Source organism: Carcharhinus amblyrhynchos, chromosome 3, assembly GCF_965287045.1.
Source record: "Carcharhinus amblyrhynchos chromosome 3, sCarAmb.v2.hapA, whole genome shotgun sequence".
NCBI classification, from domain to species: domain Eukaryota; kingdom Metazoa; phylum Chordata; class Chondrichthyes; order Carcharhiniformes; family Carcharhinidae; genus Carcharhinus; species Carcharhinus amblyrhynchos.
This window is the reverse complement of record NC_137326.1, coordinates 110,562,532-110,585,920: the sequence shown is the minus strand read 5'-3', so window position 1 is coordinate 110,585,920 and position 23,389 is coordinate 110,562,532. Positions and strand designations below refer to the sequence as shown.

Genomic DNA, 23,389 nt, shown 5'->3' with positions numbered 1-23,389 from the left:
GCTGCTACAGAAGTCTTGATGAGTTGCTACAGTCTATCTTGTAGACAGTACACACTGCTGTCACTGTGCATCAGCTGTGGTGGGAGTGAACCTTTAAGGCAGTGGATGGGGTGTGAATCAAATGAGCTGCTTTGTCCTGGATGGTGCTGAGCTTCTTCAGTGTTGTTGGAACTGCACTCATCCAGATGAGTGGTAGACATTTCATCACACAAACTTATTTGTGCCCTGTAGACAGTGGAAAAGCTTTGGGGAGTCAGATGGCAAGTTACAGAATTCCCAGCATCTGACCTGCTATCTTAGACACAGTATCTATATGACTCGTCCAGTTCCTTCTGGTCAATAGTGATTCTCAGGACGTTGATAGGGCAGGATTCAGCAATGGTATTTCCATTGAATGTCAAGGAGAGGTGGTTAGATTCTGTCTTGCTGCAGATTTATTTTATATTTGTTATTTCTGAGCACTAAATTGCCATCCCAAGCCTGAGTGTTATGCAGATCTTGTAGCACATGGACTCAGACTGTTTTGGAGGAATTGTGAATTATGCTGGATTCTGCAACCTTCAACACTGCTCAGAGAATTAGAGTATCAATGCAGTGCAGGAACAAGCCTGCACCGACAACAATCCCACCCAGGTCCCATCCCTGTAATCCCACGTATTTAACACAGGGACAATTTAGCACAGCCAGTCATCCTAACCTGCACAACTTTGGATTGTGGGAGGAAACCAGAGCACCCAGAGGAAACCCACACACACTCGGGGAGAATGTGCAAGCTCTGCACTGACAGTGGGCACCTGATTCTGGAATTGAACTCCGGTCCCTAGTGCTGTGAGGCAGCAAAGCTAACCACTGCGGCATCGTGCCACCCCTGTATACTGTATGGTATGGCTGCTGAAATGAATGTACAGTGCTTCACAGAGAAGCTCATTCAACGAACAAAGAAAATTACAGCACAGGAACAGGCCCTCCAAGCCCGCACCGATCATGCTGCCCAACTGAACTAAAAGCCCCTACCCTTTTGGGGACCATATCCCTCTATTCCCATCCAATCCACGTATTTGTCCAGAGGCCCCTTAAAACTCACCATCGTATCTGCTTCCACTACCTCCCCCAGCAGCGAGTTCCAGGCACCCATTACTCTCTGTGTAAAAAGTCTGCCTTGTACATCTCCTTTAAACCTTGTCTCTTGCGCCTTAAACCTATGCCCCCTAGTAATTGACTCTTCCACCCTGGGAAAAAGATTCTGACCATCCACTCTGTCCATGCTCCTCATAATCTAGTAGACTTCTATCAGGTCGGCCCTCAACCTCCATCGTTCCAATGAGAACAAACCAAGTTTCTCCAACCTCTCCTCATAGCTAATGACCTGCATAACCAAGCAACATCCTGGTATATCTTTTCTGTAAATCTTTTTGTTAGAGATGTTTTATTTAGATTATAAATTGCAGTAATTATACCCTTTAAAATGTATCTTGGCAGAAAGAGATTCCAAATAAATATTTCTGGACAAAATAAAAGTAGTCTGATATACAGAATGGAATATACATTCAGTAAAAAGCAGTTATTATAGTTATCATATTTATTTGATCAAGTAACAGCAAGAGGTAATAGACCTATAGCCGGCTTAAATAAGTTAGGAATTTGTAGTTAGCATGCTGCTTGTTAGCACCGATGTACGTCTTCACATGTAGTCAGAGCTACCAATCATAATACACTGAGATGATGGCTGGAATTCTCTGATTGTTCACGCTGGTGGGATCTTCCTATCCCTCTGATGGTGCACCCATGATGCGGGTTTCCCAGCAGGGTGGGGTGGATTCAACTGGAAATCCCGATGCCCCCGACAGGACTGGGAGATCCTACCCCTAGAAACATATTGCGGGGAGGCGAGAGAATCCCCCCCACCCCGCCACCTCCACTCCCGCCAACAAGTTAAAGAACCACGGGCCACCAATGGTGACTGAAATAAAGGAGGATTGTACATATTATTGATCAGAGATAAAGAAAGGCTGTGTGGAAACATAGCTAAGATAAAGCTAAGGGTCAAAGAAAAGGAAAACTGCAATTGGATTTCTCACACATTTTACATATTTAAAAAAAAAATTCTAAAGTGTCCAAAATGTAAATAGCTCACCAATGACAAAGACCGGCATGAAGGCCCCACATGGTACAGGAATAGTTGTGGCTAGTGCAGACATCCAGAACTGAAAGAAAAAAATGGTTTCATTGCAATTAGAAAGAGAGAAAAGGTCTTGTAGGAAAACAAGACAAGTAAAGTTCCCTAAATGAATAAATAAATCTAATTCCACTGTAGTCAGACAATGTAATAGAATTATAATTCACAGGCACATTCATCAGCTTAAATGACAGGAATCTGTTGTTCCATCGGCAGGTAGGTAAAACAAAGCACGAACATCGAAATAAAACTCTCATTATGTGCTCAATGCTTTAGGTGAATTGCTATGCAAATTAATGAACAGGTTATGTTGCCACCCTACAGCTCGTAATTAAAACTTTCTATAGCATCCGCCAGCACGTAGCAAACATACTGGGTGGGATGTTCTGTGCAACCCAACGCCGTGTGTTTCCTGGCAACTGACACAGCCCATCATTGGCTGGCGGTGGGATGTTCTGGTCCTGTTGTTACCGGGGTTTCCTGTTGAATGCAGCTCTCAATGCCAGGAAACCCGATAGGATGTGCCACTGGCAGGACTGGAAGAGCCTGCTCGTGTGAACAGCTGGAAAATTCTGGCTACTGTGTTTTTGAAAAAGGAAGTAAGACTCAAATGCAATCTAACATGAGAGTCTACTATAAAATGTTACTGATAACACTTCTGTCAACCAACAGGCCTACACAGACAGGTCAGAGACCCAAACTGATAGGTTTGGCAATGTTGTTGACTTCTATTTGGCCTCAAAAGAGCAGCAGTAATGCTTTTCAATGGTATGACAAGGCAGACTGTGACTATATGTATTAACTTATCAATCACACAAAATTACAGAACGTTATGTGGGAATGGAGTTGATAACATGATATGTGCTCCGTTAAATATTCAATAATTTAGGGTCGATCCAAACCACCAATCTAAAGATTAGTTCTGTTTTGACTGGCAAATTTCTAAATTGTCATAGTTCTTCTTCATGGCCCTCAACAGGGCAAAAATACATTAAAAAAACACAAATGGGGTGGCATCAGGTTACATCATTTATCAGCAGTTTATCTCAGCCTTGACACAAGTACCTTACTCTAATGATTTATCACTACCCAACGTATGGTTTCTTTTACCATCACATCCTTAGGTGTTTGTTTTCAATAATAATATATGCCTCTTAATTCAATGTTACACGCTACAAAAAATCTGGCAAATTTTTTTTTGCACTGTGTTCCCACTTTGCCACTTTGGTTCGAATGATGCAAATTTATTACTACAACAATGAATAATCAGAAGTAGATTTCTTACTCAAAGTTTTACAAATGTTGTGTCGTTTAGTGCTGTGAGAAATTGGTCAAGGCACTGATTTCTTAATACAAGTATAGTCCAGAATTATGACTCCAGCATACTCTATTCACATCAGTGATTGTCAGAAATTGAAATAAGATAGCAACAAAAAGGCTCCAGGGTGGTGAAGACAATTTAGTTTTTGCTTCTGTCCCTGTAGAGCTCCTTGGGATATTTTTGTATACCAACAAGAACAAGGAGAATTTAAATGGCACCTTTAACATAACAAAATGTCCTAAGGTACTTCACAGGATCATTATCAAATAACATTTAATACGGAGAAACAAGATGAAAATATTATGGCTAATGACTCTAAAGGTTAGGCATCTTAAAATGACAAGAGAGGGGGAGAGGCAAACAGATTTCAGGAGGGAATTTCAGCATTTAGGACCGTGGCAACTAAAACATAGTCATTGAGAGTGGCAGATTGTGATCAGGGATGTGCAAAGTGGTTATACAAATGCAAGTTATTGTTGATGTTGAGTGATACAAGGCAGGCATTTAGAAAAGATGGGAAAGTCAGCAAGAAATAGCAGGAAAAAAAGCATAGTTTACCAGTAGGTTAGTGAAAGGCATTAGAATAGAATCATAAACCACACCACATTAATAGGAGACAGGAGGAAGAAAATGCTGTTCAGCCCATCCAGCTTCCCTCTCATCTAGCTCAGTATTTAACATGTCCTTTTCCCAGGCAGTACAGATTATTATCCACAAAGAACAAATTCTGGCAGCAAGGTGTTGGAAATGGTTGACTGGATTAGGTTAAATGCAATTCTAAAATAAAAATGAAGCAAAAATGATGCCATGTAGAGAGGCGAGGTGTTGTAAAAATTGCGCTTTTATCAAGAGCAACCTTTCAGAGTCCCAGATAGAGGCTAATGGCTACTGAAATTGATCTTAAATTATTTCATATTCAGCTGAACTGGCCTGGACAATTTATATTCATCCGCTAATAACATAACACAACAGTTATCATGGCTTAACATTTTATTAAGACAAAGTGTTTAGTGAATCTCACTGTCTTTTGGATAATATATGCTGATTTATTAATGAATTAATTAAGTGAATAATGCCTTCAGAAACAGATAAGCTAAAACAAATCCAGTGGCACCCCATGGAATCCATTAATTCGTCACTGTACATGTTTAATTCTCGCACTGGTTTTTCATCAAAAAGTTAATTGAGGTCACTTCAGATTAAACTGTTCTGACATGCCGTATCTGAGGTGTAGTGTTCTCCCTCTTGATTTTCAGTAAATGTCTCAAAATGTTTTCTTTTGTGATTAATAATATGAGCTAACTGAACAAATAAAACACTTACAAACTGATGAATGAAATAAGGCAAACAGTTCAACTATAAGTTCCATTTTCTCTTCTTGAATTTGAAGTTTATTTATTAGTCACAAGGAAGGCCTACGTTAACGCTGCAATGAAGTTACTGTAAAATTCCTTAGTCGCCAGCACCTGTTCGGGTCAATGCACATAACCGGCACGTCTTTCAGACTGTGGGAGGAAACCAGAGCACCCAGAGGAAATCCATGCAGACATGGGGAGAATGTGCAAACTCCATACAGACAGTGACCCAAGCCGGGAATCAAACCCAGTCCCTTGTGCTTTGAGGCAGCAGTGCTAACAACTATGCCATCCCTTTTTGTATTCTTAGCACACTTGCCACTCTTTGGGTAAAGGCATTTTTCCTGAGTTCACTTTGGATTGGTTAGTGACTATCCTTAACTTACAGTCTCTAGCTGTGCTCAGTTTTCGCCACATCTATCCAAGCAAAGCCTTTTACAATCATAAAAACTTCTATCACCCCAGAGGGTCACCCCCTCAGCCGCCTTCCTTTTTTCTTTATTCAGCCTTTTGTAATATCTACAACCTCTTTGTTCTGGTATCATCTTTTTTGCACGTTCACCGGTGCCTCTAAATCCTGTTTGTAAAGAGATCGGAATTGTATAACTGTGTTTGGATCAAGGTTCCACATGAGTTTTGCCTGAGTTCCCTACTTCTGAATTCTATCTCTCTCAAGTTGAAGTCAGCTTTTTGTTTGCTTCATTTATGGCCTCATTAACCTGCCTCCCTACTCTTAGTGATGTATTTATCTGGGGCCTGTTACAATCGCCCCAAGAGATCAATAACTTTCAAAAACATAGTTGAATACCAGCAACTGAAATGATAAACAAGCTAAAAGCAATACTATTCTTGTAATTAGCTTGCATGTGAAACTACAGAAAAAAACCCCTTTCAACATGATTAACAATCCTGCACCACTGTTATACTTCACTCTGTCCCTTCAAGGGGTTCTTTATTCCCTTAGACACAGTCCAAAGCTATTCTCCACTCCCAATGACCTGTTTTCTTTCCTTTTTCCCAGCCAGGTAACTTCTAATCATAGACTTTCATATTCTGATTCCTCCCACTAGGTAAAACTAGGGAAAACTTCCAGCCTTGCTTATATCTTCATGAATTTAGTCTCCTCAATTTGAGCGTGAGCTCCCATTGCCTTCTGCATTGTGAATAACATACAGCATTTTCTTTGCCTTAGGTTCTGAACTAGCTGCTTCCAGCTCTTTCTGCTTGTTTAGACCATAAGACATAGGAGCAGAATTAGACACTCAGCCCATTGAGCCATCCCCATTCTCCTGCCTTTTCCCCATAACCCCTGATCCCCTTATTAATCAAGTACCTATCTATCTCTGTCTTGAAGGCACTCAATCACCTGGCCTCCACAGCCCTCTGCAGCAAAGAGTTCCACAGATTCACCACTCTCTGTGCTGAAGAAATTCCTCCTCATCTCAGTTTTAAAGGGTCATCCCTTTAGTCTGATGTTGTGTACCCTGGTTCAAGTTTTTTGTACTAGTGGAAACATCCCCTCCACATCCACTCTATCCAGGCCTTGCAATATCACGTAAGTTTCAATAAGGTCCCTTCTTCTCCTTCTAAACTCCAATGAGTACAGACCCAGAGTCCTCAACCATTCCTCTTTCTCTCTCCCCTTCTGATTCCTGCAGACTCCCTTATCTCTGTGAGGTTCAGGATGCTCTTCAAAAAACCCTATGACCCAGTATTACAGTGGCTTGCTTTGGACTCTTCCCCTTTCAAAACCTGTTTTCATGGCAATATGAATCACATTGGCCTTGTATCCAGGTAGAGATGCTAATTAGCTATTCTCTAGACCCTCAACTCCATTCTAGCTTAAATAAACTTAATGTATGACCATTTATAAAACTTGACTAATTTATTAGTGCAGCGGGCCGGGAGATTCTCGTATCAGCCAATTTGTGGGGTTTGCGCATACATTCTCATCATGATAGCGTCTCCCAATGCCGAAGTTCTGGTAGTATCAGCTCTCTACCAGAAATCGGTGGGAAAACACAGAAATCATTAAATAGCTATTTGGGGCTCATTGAAATGAGATTGGCGGGCCCAGGTCTGAAATCCCAGCAGTGTGGTGCTGACAGATCGGCGCATGTGCAGGGCCGGCCTCTCCAGCGGGAATAGGCTTTGCCCCCTAGTTTATGGTATTCACATTCATGGCCTCTGTAGTACACAGAGTGTGGGAGATTCTTCTCTGAACTCCCACTGAATAAAACCAGCATGAATTACTCCAGTTTTCGTGCGAGTTCAACACTTTGAACATTTTTGGGAGAATTCTGGCCTAGCAGTCTACCCATAGTCAACACAGTTGGTGGTTACCGTTGTCTAGAGATGTAAATATCTTGCATCTTCTTGCTAATAAATTAGCTCTGCCTGCTTTTAAACTTTAACTGCTAAGCTACAACTAAATTGTCAGGCAGAATCCAAAGATTACATGATTCCCCCCTTCTTGCCATCATTTTACCTTTAAAAAGACATTACAAAATATAACCGTATTTGTAACAGTCCCTGGATCCCTTTGCCCCAACTCCCCTGTAAAAGATCCATGACATTATTTCAAAAAACGGAGGAGTTATCCCTCAGTCTTCTAAGATGGCACCAGAGCGTGACAACTTCTTGCACAGTATGCCCAGCAAACCATCTTATTCTGTCTGTTACTCTTGTTCTGTGCTTTTAAAACTCTATTCTAATTCTTTTAAACTCTGTAACCCTGCTGCCAACAGATTTTTGAATGGACCTACCTTATATTAAGTTGATCTTTCTCTACACCCTATAGCTACGACTATAACACTTCATTCTGCACCCTGTCCTTTCCTTCTCTACGTACGGTATGTTTTGTCTCTATAGCGCAAGAAACAATACTTTTCACTGTATACTAATACACGTGATAATAATAAAATCAAATCAAATGCAGGTCATCAGCTTCATTATCAAATTTCTGTTTATGGGAGCTTCCTCCGTACAAAAGAGCTATTGCGTTTCCAACATTAGGATTCATTCATTATCTGTGAAGCACTTTGATACATCTATCAAAAGGGCAATGCTTTTGATTTATATTGAGATTTGTTTGCCATTTGAGTGACCAGTCTACAAGTTTACAATTGCAAACTCTGATTTTGTTGCAGCCCTTGTACAAAACCAATGACTTACAATGAGTTAAGTAGGTAGCAGAAATAGATCCTTGGATAACTGTACAATTCTGACCCTTGCAAGTTGTTACCAATGCTACTGAATGCATCAAAGTGATACTATTTCAATATTAAATGTTTAGCGTCTGAGCGGTTAGGCTGCTTATTCCACTTTTACAAATTGTGAGACAGTCGATAAAAGATCACAGAAATCTGTAATTATTCATCTAGAAGATTATTTGGAGACAATCATCTGACAACACGTTACTTTCAATTTGTGGATTGTACAAGCATCCACATATGTTAAAACAGTAGCTGGTGTTAAGAAAGGCAAATAATTTCTCCATGTATGAACATGCACTGAAGCGTTGATCTTTACTTTGACAGAAGATCATGTTCACAAGGTTGCTACAAAGCCTATCAAATACACTGATTGCCACCCTAAGGCCACAATCTGTATTCCAATCACAATGGGTATTTCTGAAAGAACTTACGCCAGGCCAGAATTCCAGCCGGTTCATCGACGGAAAGGTGGCAGCGGCTTGGAAGATATCGTAGAGCAATTTGTCACGACCATGGTGTTAGTGCCCCACCTCTGAGTTGGCCAATCAGAATGTGATCATGACCCGCATCTGACTGTTACAGCCAACTTGTTTAAAAGCAGCATGGCAGGCATTATCAGTGTATTTTTAGACCAATACATTGAGGAACTAACCATAAGAAAGGCTATTCTACACTGGGTACTACACAACGAGAAAGGGTTAATTAACAATCTTGTCATGCAGGATCCCTTGGGACAGAGTGACCATTATATGATAAAATTCTTCATTAAGATGGAGAATGAAGTAGGTGAATCCAAAGCTAGGGTGATGAGTCCTAATAAAGGGAAATATGAGAGTATGAAGCTCAAATTGGCAAGGCCAGATTGGGGAACCTTGCTGAAGGGATTGATGGTGGTTACGCAATGGCTCATATTTAAAGAACATGTGCATGAATTACAACAATTATTCATTCCTGTCTGACACAAAATAAAAGAGGAGAAGGTGGCTCAACAATGGCTTACAAAAAAAATTAGGGATAATATTAAATCTAAAGAAGAGAGATATAAAACTGCAGTAAAAGCAGCAAACCTGAGCATTGGGAACATTTTAGAATTTAGCAAAAGAGGACAAAAGATTTGATCAAGAGGGCAGGGGAAATAAAGTATGAGATAAAATCAGAGAGAACATAGAAACTGAATGTAAAAGCTTCTATAAATGTGTGAAGAGAAAAAGATAAAGTAAAGACAAATGTAAGTCCCTTACAGACAAAAACGGGGGAAACTATAATGGAGAACAAAGAAATGGCAGAAGAATTAAACACATACTTTGATTCCGTCTTCATAAAGGAGGGCACAAATACCCTCCCAAATATATTAGGGAACCACGGGTCTAGTGAGAGGGCAGAACTGAAGAAAATCAGTATCAGTAAGATAATGGTGCTGGGGAAATTAATGGGATTATAGGTAAACAGGAAGGAAGGTGGGGCGGGTGGAAATATTGAATCTTTAAATATCCATGTTCACCGCTGATATTACATTTAGATTATCAAATCTATTGATTTGTAAATTCCAAAGTAATTGAAGGAAGTAGCTCTGGAAATATTGGATGCATTGGTAGTCATCTTCCAAAACGCAACAGAAGCTGGAGCAGTTCCAATAGATTGGAGGGTGACAGATGTAATCCCACTATTTATAAAGGGACAGAGAGAAAAAAGAGAATTGCAGACCAGTTAGCCTGACATCAGTAGTCAGAAGATGCTGGAGACTATTACTAAAGACATGATAACAGAACATTTGGAAAGCGTTAACAGGATTCGACAAAACCAGCATGGATTTATGAAAGGCAAATCATGCTGAACAAATCTACTGGAGTTTCTTAAGAATGTAGAATAGGTATGACAGAACCAGTGGATGCAGCATATTTGGATTTCCAGAAGGCTTTTGATACGATCTTTCAGAAGAGGTTAGTGGGCAAAATTAAAGCATATGTGTTAGGAGTAATGTATTGGCATGGATCGAGAATTGGTTAACAGACAGAAAACAGAGAGTGCAAATAAATGGGTGTTTTTCTGAGTTGCAGGCAGTAAATGCTAATTTTACTGATATGCTTTTAAGTGGTCTGTGCATGACCTTACCAGCTGTTCATGCCTGCAATTCAGACATAAACAGCTAATAAGGTATCGCAGGGTCAACACTTGGGCCCCTATTGTTCATGATGTATATAAATGATGAGTGGACCAAATGAGTTAGATATAGCTCTTGGGCTGATGGAGATGAAAAGTTATGGGGGGGGGGGGGGCGGGGGTTAGGTGGGGACAGGCTATTGAGTCTGATGATCATATTGAATGGTAGAGCAGTTTAAAGGGCTGAATGGTCTTCTCCTGCTTCTAGTTTCTATCACAACTGATCCATTCTGTAATTGTCAGGACACAGACAGGAACATTAGAGATGAAGTCTTCATTTGAGAAGGTTTCCCCATGCCCCCAGGGATATTGCAGACATCTCTGGAGATGGTGCTAGGGGTTGCAAGCATCCGGAGAGAAATACTATTCCCTGCATACATCCCAGGAACTATTTTTTTTTTAAATATGCCTTTCTGTATACCTAACTTACAGAGCCACCTCCCCCACTAGGGATTTCCTGCCACCTTGTAACTGTTTAAATGTGGAAATTGGCTTCCCAACGTGCTGATGTGTCTTCTTCTTTAAGGAAGGACAAGGACCTGCACCTGCCCCCTCCTAGAAGATTAAATTTTCCACCATTGCACCAGCAAACAATGAGCGATAAGGAACAGCACAAAAGCTCTGATGCTAATTTCACTGATATGCTTTTAAGTGGTCCGGGCCCAAACTTACCAGCTGCTCATGCCACACTCCCGCTGCAACAAAGGCAGGAATTTGGTGGACAGCCAAATCTCTGCTCACTGCGGCAGGATGGGAAAATCCCACCCATGTACGCAGTGGCAAGATTCACACAACATACATGTAAATATGCATGTTGCCTCAGCATCTTTGACGTACTAAGTGAACTGTAACATCACATCACCTTGTTTATTTTGACTCAATTCATTTAAAAGAGGTCAGAAAGCCAAGCCAGAAACCAATTGATATTTTTGACCTGTAGGTTCCTTGCACTGTGTTAATATAAATAGAACTGGCAAGTCCAAAAAAAACCCATCTCCCAATTACTCCAAATAGTGTTTGTTGTTTTTTTCCCAGGTGGACCGTTTGAAAATAGAAATAAATATTACATTTAAACTGGTGATAGATGTAGGCTCATCGTATTTTGACTGCTTTTACATTCAGCTTTATGTGTAAACAACATATCTTGCCATTATTGATGTGTAATGTAAGGAACTGAGACAGAAAAAGCATTTGCAAGAGAATTATAGGTAAACAGGAAGGAAGATGGGGCGGGTGGAAATATTGAATCTTTAAATACCCACGTTCACTGCTGATATTACATTACAGATGATGGTCAGAGACTGGTACATGTACGGAGTGATCCATAGCTGGTAGACTTGAATCATTTTTTTTCAATTGAACCTCGTTACAAATTGTACTGAGCTCAGTGATGTAAGAATTTGCACGTGCATGTTACATTATTCAAGTCCCACACAAAGATTAAGAATTCCCAGAAGATCTACTGAACCACATGAGCCACTTTGACAATGTGGCTATGCAGCAACCAGATACTACACAACAAGACATACAAATCCCAAGCAGTGTGAAACTAAATGGTGCTCTCAGAGCACTTGTCTTTAGTGCAATTGGGAGTCACATCAGCAGACTATTCCTGGCTCATTTCATCAGTACAGTAATGGCAATACAACATTTCAGAGGTATATTGTAGGTTTCATTTACAAGCGTAGTTGTGACATATTTCTGACCTCTTTTAATGAATTGAGTCAAAATAAACAAGGTGATGTAGTGTGTCACAGTTCACTTAGTATGTCAACAGTTGCTGAGGCAATATCCATGTATGTTGTTGTGTGGAGCCATGAATGTTGATGGTAGAGGCTCCAAATTTCTTTCTACTGCATGGCTCACCAGGAATCACACTTGCTCACAGTGCCTACCGTTGGCATGTGTTGGATTTGCAGGCTGATCATCAATAATTGGATGCTGAAAGAATGGTCCAAATTATCCGGCCTTTCACGCCCCATCATCACTGCCAGGGAGAATTTGGCACTCAGCCAAATCTCTGTTCCCTGCAGTGGGACCAGAGAATCCCGCTGGCATGAACGGATGGAGAATCCCACCCATTGTTTTCTCTTGTGGGATAGATTAGGCATAGGGTACACCGTTTAAAAAGTTAGGGTGGAGATGAGGAGAAATTCTCTCTCGGAGGGTCCTGGACCTTTGGAACTCCAGTTCAATCAAACCAGCGTCCCACCCATTGACTCTGTCCACACTCCTGCCATCTGGGAAAAGCAGTCAGCATAATTAAGGACACAGACATACTTTTTTCCACCTTCTTCCATCAGGAAAAAGATTCAAAAGTCTGACAAACAAGTACCAACTGACTCAAGAACAGTTTCTTTCCCTGCTGCCATCAGACTTTTGAATGGACTTACCTTGCATTAAGTTGAACTTTCGCTACACCTTAGCTATGACTATAACACTACATTCTGCACCCTCTCTTTTCCTTCTCTATGTACGGTATGCTTTATCTGTATAGCGCAGAAGAAACAATACTTTTCATTCTATACCAATACATGTAACAATAAGAAATCAAATCAGATCAAAAACTCTCTTTCCCAGAGAGCGGTGGAGGCAGTCATTGAAAATTTTTTAGACAAATATTGATTGATGACTAACAAGACCATTGTGATCCTCATTGGAGTTGTGAGACAAGATTTTGGGGTTGCAGGCTCAACTGAACGTTAACAGCTGCAAGTCCCCTTTAAATTCTCATGCTTTTTTTAATGGTGGGTGTGGCCTAGCTGACCATTGTTTCAGGTCTGATTCCTTCTCTGAAAAAAATCAATAAAAAGGTTGGTTTTTATAAATTCACGAGGACTGACACTGGCTTACCTCCAGTCATGCACACAATTCCAACTGAAGGGTTACATTGAACTTGAAATGGGCCACAGTGGAAAAAAACCTCTGGAAGCACCAACATAGACTATGAATGTATTCCTCTAGAATCTCTGTTGCACTCAGCTCCAGTGCTAGAGTTGCAATCTTATTCATAACAGAATATATTTCTGCAGCGACATGAGCATTTCCATTCTGGGCCAGCATTTGTTATCCAAATAATGGTGAAGCTGATACGAAACTTGTGCCACTTCTCCATTAGTTTTGCAGAAACAGCATTCTGCTGTCAGTGTCACCCCTGTATAACTTGGAGATCATGAGATTGATTTGCATAGCATATATAAATTGAACTGGTGCACAAAACCAGGCCTTGTCATTTTAAGTTTCAGTATTCTTTTAATAACGTGATAGTTATTAATGGTTACCTATCAACTTGTCATTGAAAATTAACAATTGCAAGTTTGTAGTCTCATTCCTTCAGGTAGTCTTTTACTTTCCCTTACTGCCCCTTTTATTTCTCCTTTAATCCAATCCAACTTCCCTTCTGTTTATTTCCCTTTCTGTATGGATTTGGTTGGAATTCACCCACTGTAACTTGCTCTTCTTTTTCCACCTTTCCTCAGTTTTTGCCTCTTTCCTTCTGTAGGTATCTGACCAGGCAAGGAGGCACACAGCTATCAATGGTGCATTCTGTCATCATCATCTTAGCAGCTTCTACTTCCAGCTACTTGCAAAGCAAAAAAAAATCTATGAACCTCAACATGCACAAACAAGCCCGACTAACAATAAATACTACAACGTAGTCTGGACCATTATTTTTTCTTTGTAATGCTGGAAATATAAAATTCAATTTGTTTAAGCAAAACAATAGACTTGAATTTCATTCATTGTTTGCTGTCCCAGTGATGTTAGCAGATTTCTATAAAGGATCTCATCAATACTAGTATTGATCTGATTATTCAATTCATTGCCACAGAAAACTGTGGAGGCCAAATCAGAGACTGCATTTAAGATAGAGATCGATGGGTTCTTGATTGGTAAAGGGGCCAAGGGTTACAGGGAAAATACAGGAGAATGGGGTTGAGAAACCTATGGCTTAGCAGACTTGACGGGCCGAATGGCCTAATTCTGCTCCAGTATCACGTGGTCTTACCTTTTGTAGTGAGCAGTTGTTTTGTTCGTACACAGGTCCTTTACACTTTTTCACATTTACTTAAAGGAGCCAACTTGTGCACAACACACATAGGAACATTCTGAAATTATGCGGTTGTGTGGTCATGCAGCTTAAAAGGAACAGTGTTAGTACTGTGTAATATTTACATTACAGAAACAGGCTAGTTGGTATAAGAATTCCAGGCTGGTTCTTATGCTTCATACAAGTCTCCTCCCAACTATCTTGGTTTAGCCCCATCAATATATCTTTCTATTTCTTTACAGATGTTCGAGAGTCCCTGCTGTTCTTTGGACTTAAATGTTGCCAATGTGCCTACTTCCACTACCTCCTCTGGCAGTATGTTCCAGGCCCTTCTCACCTTGAACCTGTGCCCCCTTATAATTGACTCATACCCTGGGAAAAAACTTCTGACTATCCACTCTGTCTATGTCTCTAATAATTTTGTATATCTCTATCAGGCCTCTCTTCAGCCCCCATCTTTCCAGTGAAAACAATCCTATTTTATTCAACCTCTCCTCGTAGTCAACACCCTTGAGTTCAGGTAACATCCTGGTGAACCTTCTTTGCACATTTTCTTGAGAAACAGGTAATATGAAAGAGCATAATTTTGTAGCATGAGGTATGAGCAACATCATTACAAGGGATTATTTGGTCTTTACCTCACTGCTGTGAGTGGTAGCCTGCTGTAGAACATAGAACATAGAACATTACAGCGCAGAACAGGCCCTTAGGCCCACGATGTTGTGCCGACCAGTTAAAAAACAATGACCCACTAACCTAAACCAATCCCTTTTCGTCCATAAACCTATCCACGGATCTCTTAAACGCCCCCAAACTAGGCGCATTTACAACTGCAGCAGGCAGGGCATTCCAATCCCTCACCCACCTCTGGGTAAAGAACCTACCCCTGACATCCGTCCTATAACTACCACCCCTTAATTTAAAGCCATGCCCCCTCATGCTAGCTTTCTCCATCCGAGGAAAAAGGCTATCACTGTCCACCCTATCTAAACCTCTAATCATCTTATATGTTTCAATAAGATCCCCGCTTAGTCGCCTTCTTTCCAGCGAAAACAACCCCAAATCCCTCAGTCTCTCCTCATAGGACCTCCCCTCCATACCAGGCAACATCCTGGTAAACCTCCTCTGCACCCTCTCCAAAGCCTCCACATCCTTCCTGTAATGTGGGGACCAGAACTGCACACAGTACTCCAAGTGCGGCCGCACCAGAGTTGTGTACAGTTGCAACATGACGCTGCGACTCCTAAATTCAATCCCCCTACCAACAAACGCCAAGACACCGTACGCCTTCTTAACAACCCTATCTACTTGATTCCCAACTTTCAGGGATCTATGTACACATACACCTAGATCCCTCTGTTCATCCACACTATTCAAAGTCCTCCCGTTAGCCCTATACTCAACACATCTGTTATTCCTACCAAAGTGAATTACCTCACACTTCTCCGCATTAAACTCCATCCGCCACCTCTCGGCCCAGCTCTGCAACCTGTCCAAGTCTTCCTGCAAACTATGACACCCTTCCTCACAATCTACCACACCTCCGACTTTGGTGTCATCAGCAAATTTACTAATCCACTCAACTATACCCTCATCCAGATCATTAATAAAAATTACAAACAGCAGTGGCCCCAAAACAGATCCCTGAGGCACACCACTCGTAACCGAACTCCATGACGAATATTTACCATCAACCATCACCCTCTGTCTCCTATCTGCTAGCCAATTCCTGATCCAATTTCCTAGATTACCCTCAATCCCATACATCTGCATTTTCTGCAGAAGCCTACCATGGTGAACCTTATCAAACACCTTACTAAAATCCATATATACCACGTCAACTGCCTTACCCCCATCCACCTCTTTGGTCACTTTTTCAAAAAACTCAATAAGGTTAGTAAGGCACGACCTACCCGCTACAAAACCATGCTGACTATCTCCAATCAATTCATTACTCTCCAAATAACTATAAATCCTATCCCTAATAATTTTTTCTAAAACCTTGCCCACAACAGAAGTAAGACTCACCGGTCTATAATTCCCGGCAAAGTCTCTGTTCCCCTTCTTAAACAATGGGACAACATTCGCTAACCTCCAATCTTCCGGTACTATACCAGAGGCCAACGACGACCTGAAGATCAGAGCCAGAGGCTCTGCAATCACTTCTCTTGCCTCCCAGAGAATCCTAGGGTAAATCCCATCCGGACCAGGGGACTTATCTATTTTCAATCCCTCAAGAATATCCAGCACATCCTCCTTATCAACTGTAATACTGTCTATTCTACTCCCCTGCAACCCAGTGTCCTCCTCAGCTATATTCTTGTCCCCCTGCGTGAACACCGAAGAGAAATATTGGTTCAATGCCTCTCCAATCTCTTCCGGTTCCACACATAACTTCCCTCTGCTGTCTATAACTGGCCCTAATCTTGCCCTAACCAACCTTCTGTTCTTGACATACCTATAGAACGCCTTAGGATTCTCCTTAATCCTATCAGCCAAAGTCTCCTCATGTCATCTTTTAGCCCTTCTTAACTCACTCTTCAACTCCCTCCTAGCCAATCTAAAGTTTTCTAGTGCACTACCCGAGCCCTCAAGTCTCATTCGAACATAAGCCTCCTTTTTCTTTCTAACCAACGAATCAACTTTTTTAGTGCACCACGGTTCCCTAGCCCTACCAATTCCTCCTTGCCTGACAGGGACATACCTATCACGGACTCGCAGTAGCTGCTCCTTGAAAAAACTCCACATTTCGGACGTTCCCAGTCCCTGTAATCTCCTAGTCCAACCTATGCTTCCTAATTCTCTCCTAATGGCCTCATAATTACCCTTCCCCCAGCTAAAACTACTGGCCCGAGGTTCATGCCTATCCCTTTCCATCACTAAGGTGAACGTAACCGAATTGTGGTCACTATCAGCAAAATGCACACCAACTTCCAAGTCTAGCACCTGGTCTGGCTCATTTCCCAGTACCAAATCCAATATAGCCTCACCTCTAGTTGGCTTATCTACATACTGACTCAAAAAACCCTCCTGCACGCTTTGTACAAAAACTGACCCCTCTAACGAGCTAGAGCTATAGCAATTCCAATCAATATTAGTAAAGTTAAAGTCCCCCATAACAATTACCCTATTACTTTCACTCCTAACCAGGATCGTCTCCGCAATCCTTTCCTCAGCCTCTCTAGAACTTTTAGGAGGTCTATAAAAGACTCCCAACAGGGTGACCTCTCCTCTCCTATTTCTAATCTCCAATTTGCTGTGTGCAAATTGGCTCCACTGCCTCTTACAACAGTGACTACACTTCAAAAAAAACATTTTATTGGCTATAAAGTGCTTTGGGGTTTCTCCTCTTATTGTTATTACTTATTTAAGAGCAAGCATAATTGTCATTAACAGAAAGTGTAGCGGCACAGTGGTTAGCACTGCTGCCTCACAGCACCAGGGATCCGGGTTTGATCCTCACTTGGGTGAGGATCAAACCCGGAGAGTTTGCACGTTCTCCCCATGTCTGCATGGGTTTCCTCTGGGTACTCCGGTTTCATCCCACAGTCCAAAGCTGTGCAGGTTACATGGATTGGCCATGTTAAAATGCCCTTTAGTGGCAGGGGGGCCAGGTAGGGTAAATGCATGGGGTTATGGGGATAGGGCCTGGTTGGGGTTGTGGTCAGTGCAGAATCGATGAGCCGAATGCTCTCCTTCTGCACCACAGAATTCTATGATTCTAAATGCAAAATGGTCAGTATGCAAATTAAATATTGATTTGCCTAAATTTTGCACAACCTTTGCCATGCTTCTTCAACTTTTTTATGAGCAACATCTCAGCTATCCAAAACCAAGCCAAACAAAATTAATTCCCACTAGAATTATTCTTTAATGGCACAAATATATTTTATACTGCAATTTCAATCTGCTATTTGTGTAACATAATTGAGAAAGTTATTAAAAACATAAATATTCTAAGAAGCATTATGTCTATGACGGGAATTAGCTGGTCCACAGTGTTCAAAAAATGAACTTTGAAATTTTGATCATACTAACCCAGTACCAATGGACTGAGTGATGGATGGGTTAATTTTTCTGTCATTGCCTTGATTTAATTATAAGCAAAATGCTTCATGAATCATCACATGGTCTGCCTCCTTCCATTAATTAGGGGTAAAGGTCTGAGAAGAGTGTTCCAGACTGTAAAGCAATGAAGGCAGATAGCTTCTGACATTGTTATTGGAGCAAACATGCATTAGACGAGATGAGGAATGGATGATGTGAGTTTGGATGTATGCCTGGATAAACTTGCAAGATTAGGGCATAATAAATGCGTGGAAATGATTTTAAGTAACAATGGGCTCTAGATGTCAATGCTCCATGGTATTTCTGTGCAGCTCACTGGTTAGAATCCTAGAGAATTTGGCCAACTACAATGTGCAGCCGTTATGCAGAGAGTGGAGGGGGAAGGCAGTCATAGAATCAGAAAGAGACCATTTGGCCCATTGGGTTTGCATCGACCACAATTCCACCCAGGCCCTATCCCCATAACCCCATGTATTTATCCCAGCTAGTCCCCCTGACACTAAGGGACAATTTAGCATGGCCAATCCACTTAACCCTCACATCTTTGGATTGTGGGAGGAATGATGTAGAGATGTGGGAGGAAACCAGGGCACTCAGAGAGAACCCACATAGATACAGGGAGAATGTGCAAACATGCAAGAATGAGTGCAGTGTGATAGTGAACCCACAGTTGCTGTGGAGTCATAGAATCTACAGTGCAGAGAGACCATTTGGCCCATGAGGTCTGCACTGACAACAATCCCACCCAGGCCCTGCCCCTACAACCACACGCATCCACCCTCCCAACTCTCCAATACGAAAGGGCAATTTAGCATAGCCAATCCACCTAACCTGCACATCTTTTGTACTGTGGGAGGAAACCGGAGCACCCAGAAGAAACCCACGCTGACATGGGGAGAATGCACAAACTCCACACAGACAGTGACCCGAGGCTGGAATTGAACCCAAGTCCCTGGTGCTGTGAGGCAATAGTACTAACTACTGTACCACCATGCTGCCCATTGAGTGAGTCACAAGGTACACTCTCCCTTCTACTTCCACATTAACATAAAGTTTAAAAATGAAAATGTAAGTATTCTTCGCTGGTTTCCATTAGTTCCTTTAAGGACATTGTAGAACCAGAAAACAGAATCCTGTACAAGGATTATAGAATCCCTACAGCGCAGAAAGTGGTCATCCATCTGCACTGACCACAATACCATCCAAGTCCTATTCCCGAAACCCCACATATTTATCCTGCCGATCCCTTTGACACTCGGGTCAATTTAGCATGGCTAATCGACCTAATTCGTACATCTTTGGACTGTGGGAGGAAACCCATGCAGACATGGGGAGAATGTGCAAACTCCATGCAGACAGTGACCCAAGACTGGAACAGAGCTCAGATCCCTGGAGTTGTGAGGCAGAGGAATAGTTGTATTTTTTGTATTTTTTACATTCTAACCACCAGCAGTCTAACCTCCAGCAGGGGCAGCGTAGTGCAGTGTACATACATCGATAATTAATTTATTGAAAAATCATCATGGCTGCATGAGTTGCATTGTGATGATGGTACAAATAAAACTAGTAATCATAATTCATGGCATTGTTATAACCTTGAGTACTCGATATCTGTATTTTTGGATGTTTGAAATAAGGTATAGATTTTGGTGAGTTGAATTGCATGTTTCAGGACTTTGATTAGCTTCACGTTAAAACGTATGGGGCCTATGTTTCCATTTCAAACTGTACCTGCATCGTGTGTAGAGACTTTACGATGTGAAAACAAACAAGTGTTGAAGAAAGATTTTGCTGTTGCTTAGCAACCAGTGTCCACTAAGTTAGAAAGACCTGTTGAGTTTAGTTTTAAGCTGGACCCAGTAATAGTTGGAACGAGGTAGCTGGAGAGGAAGCAACTGTCACAGGAACTGCCAGAAGCTGAGAAGCAGAATGATAGAATAAGCTAACAAAACAGCTAATGACCAGATATAGTTCTAGAAACCAGGGAATGAAAAAAAAATTCTGAACTCAAAGGGCAAAATGAATTGGAACTTGAATTGAAGTTAATGAAAAGGACAGGGAGAGGCTCTCAGTTAAAGGCAGAGCTGCCAGGTGCAGACCTGGTGAAGTTGGCTGGCAAGAAGCCTGACATCTGAAGTAATCCTAAGGTTGATGAAGTGGTGTTCTGTTGGCATGGCTGGGTCCCTGAGAGACTGTGGAAGCTTGAATGCACATGGTGGCAATCCATGCAGAGGAAGACTGAAAGGAGAGACTGAAATCCTGGAAATGAATCCATGATGAAGTCCCTTGAAATAAAGCTTTGTTTGGGAAAAGATTCCACAGTGTGTCTTTTCAAGAGTAAATTTGGAAACACTTGTGTGGAAGCCAAAGTTCCAGTGAGACCACTTGGATCACAGTGTGACAAACATTTCGGATGGGGGAGCGGGGGGTTGGAATTTGATGAAAAATCTACAAAAGTTCCATTGAGTGCTGTTTGCCATTTGGTTTCAGAGTAGGGTGTGTCTGACCACAGTTGGCATTTGGATTACATGTTATTGAAAACAATACAGTACAAGATATATTCTGTATATTCTGTGTTACCCTTAAAAATCATAGAATCTTATGGTGTTGAAGGAGAACATTTGGCCCATCAAGTCTCTAACAACCACAAATCCACCCAGGTTCTATCCCCAGAACTCAATGCATTTACCCTAGCTAGATATCCTGACACCAAGGGGCAATTTAGCATGGCCAATCCACCTAATCCGCACACCTTTGTGCAGTGGGAGGAAACCAGAGCACCCAGACGAAACTTATGTAGACGCCGGGAGAATGTGCAGACTCCATACAGTGACCCAAGCCAGGAATCAAACCCGGATTCCTGGTGCTGAGAGGCAGCAGTGCTAACCGCTGTGCATGTTTGTGTAGATATAGGTGGGGTGAAGGAGTATTTTGTTACAGTCAATCTTTCCATGTTTAGAAAATGTTTGATTCCTTTCTAAAAAGTTAACTGGCAGTCCTATGACACTGTTCATCCATGTCTCTAAACCAAACATAAGTTACAATATATTGATCCAGGGTTCCATTCTGGGCTCTTCCTGTCTAGTTGTTTCAGCTGGGATTATAAAATAATCATTAAAATAAAACTAAAGCATAAAATCTTAAAAGGATTGAACAATTATCTTAATTTCAGCATGTAAATAATTACAATATTTAGTAAAATGTAGATCCCCTTATCTTCCCAAATAAAATTGAAAGGTTTACTGCACTCGACAACTTGTATTCAAATCTGTAGATGATATGTCAAGTTGAGTTCCTTAAATTCTCTATCATTTACTTACTATTTATGAGTTTCATAAAGTGGGGGATTGGCCTGTCTCTTCACCCATTCGTTCTACATTTTATTAGTAGAATGGCATATTTTCCTCAAATTAGTTTAGGCCCGTGTAATGATCTTAACAGCCATTAATAATACTGTTCCTGTAAACACATTTGACCTCAATTCATTTTGCAGCACATGTCGCAACTCATTCACAGTCTGCCTTGTGAATCATAGCATTACCAACAGTTGTGGATAATGCATCTCAGTCTCTAACTACAAATACCAGGCAGTGGGTGCAGATTTGGGGCGATACAGTGGCACAATGGTTAGCAGTGCTGCCTCACAGTGCCAGGGACCCAGGTTCAATTCTGGCTTCGGTGACTGTGCGGTGTGTGCACATTCTCACCATGTCTGCGTGTGTTTCCTCTAGGTGCTCCATTTTCTCCAACAATCTAAAGATTGTGGGTTAGATTGATTGGTCATGCTAAATTGCCCCTTAGTGTTGGGGGATTGGTAGGGTAAATACATGGGGATAGGGCCTGGGTGGGATTGTTGACACTGCAGGCTCGATGGACCGAATGGCCTCCTGCAACTGTAGGGATGCTATGATTCAAATTTGGCCCAGCTCAGCATGCCTTGTATCTCTTTGTTAGTCTTCTGCTTTTCCTTTTTCTTTTAAGTAGTACAGATGAAGGGCTGTCCTTGGGAAAATCACTGTGTCCCTTTTGGGGGCCCTGACACTCATTGTGTCAGGGTATACAAGATGTACAAAGGACATGCTCTGAGTCGTGGACGCCTTGCGACTGGAGTTGTTTTTATAATCTCCTGTGGAGAATATGTGATTAATAGGTGAGAAAGCCAACTTCTAATAGCTCTAGGTTACTAACAAGGTTAAATACAATTTACTCACAAATAGAATCACTGTATTGTCATTTGATACTAATCACTCAATACTTTTACAAAAGGTTGCAACATTTAAAAATTCAATTAGAAACTGGGCACTGCTTTTGCATCACAATAGACTAGTTTATTACATGTAACACTATCGTTTAGAAAGGAAATTATAAAAAAAATGGCTTTTGACCTAATTATTAAGTGATTTATAATGTTCGCACTGCTCAGGATTGCAAAAAAGATATCAAGTTGGCTCAACTCTGCAGAAATTCTCATCGGCACGCAGGCAAAAAGAAAGCAACAATATTGCGGCAGATATTGAAAATTGTCTTTCCATATGGATATACCTCAATTGGTCTCACGTGAAGGTTACAAATAACACAGCTAATATTTAAACTCTGGCAACATACAACTCAATACAACATAAACAATGATAGCGTGTGCTGCGGTGCAGTTCCACAGCTGTGAAACAGGCAGGAGGAGACGGTCCAATGGAATAGGCTCACAAAAAATTGATTTTTTCAGTGTTGTTGGCAGTTGCGACGGGGCATCAAATCCAAATTCAATAATATCTCAATTCGGCAAGAGTGTTTAAGATGCATAGCACGCTGCTCTTGCGGCGGTGGCTAGCTGGATCACAAGTGTGTCTCGGGCTAAAACAACACTGATCTCGAGGGGGGAGGTTTTGTCCACCAAAATTAGCTGCCCAAGCAGGAATGTAATCATTTCTCACAGCTTTTGACACAATTGTGCAGAACGAATATGAGTCAAGTGAAAATGTATTATTTGGGCACGGGGACGGGGAGGGAGTTGGGATTTGTGATCTGTCCTCATGGGGTTGTTTGGAA

General features: G+C 41.5%; 1 protein-coding gene across 3 annotated transcripts in view; it reads right to left on the bottom strand.

Annotated features, from left to right (window-relative positions):
- The window catches only part of LOC145341012 (chloride channel protein 2-like), a 534,390-nt gene that overhangs the window by 112,153 nt on the left and 398,848 nt on the right, over window positions 1-23,389 (bottom strand). For all 3 annotated transcript variants that reach the window (XM_080185697.1, XM_080185698.1, XM_080185699.1), the window contains one exon: window positions 2,135-2,204. In XM_080185697.1, the coding sequence (XP_080041823.1) occupies window positions 2,135-2,204 (70 nt within the window). The remainder of the gene's footprint in view (window positions 1-2,134; window positions 2,205-23,389) is intronic.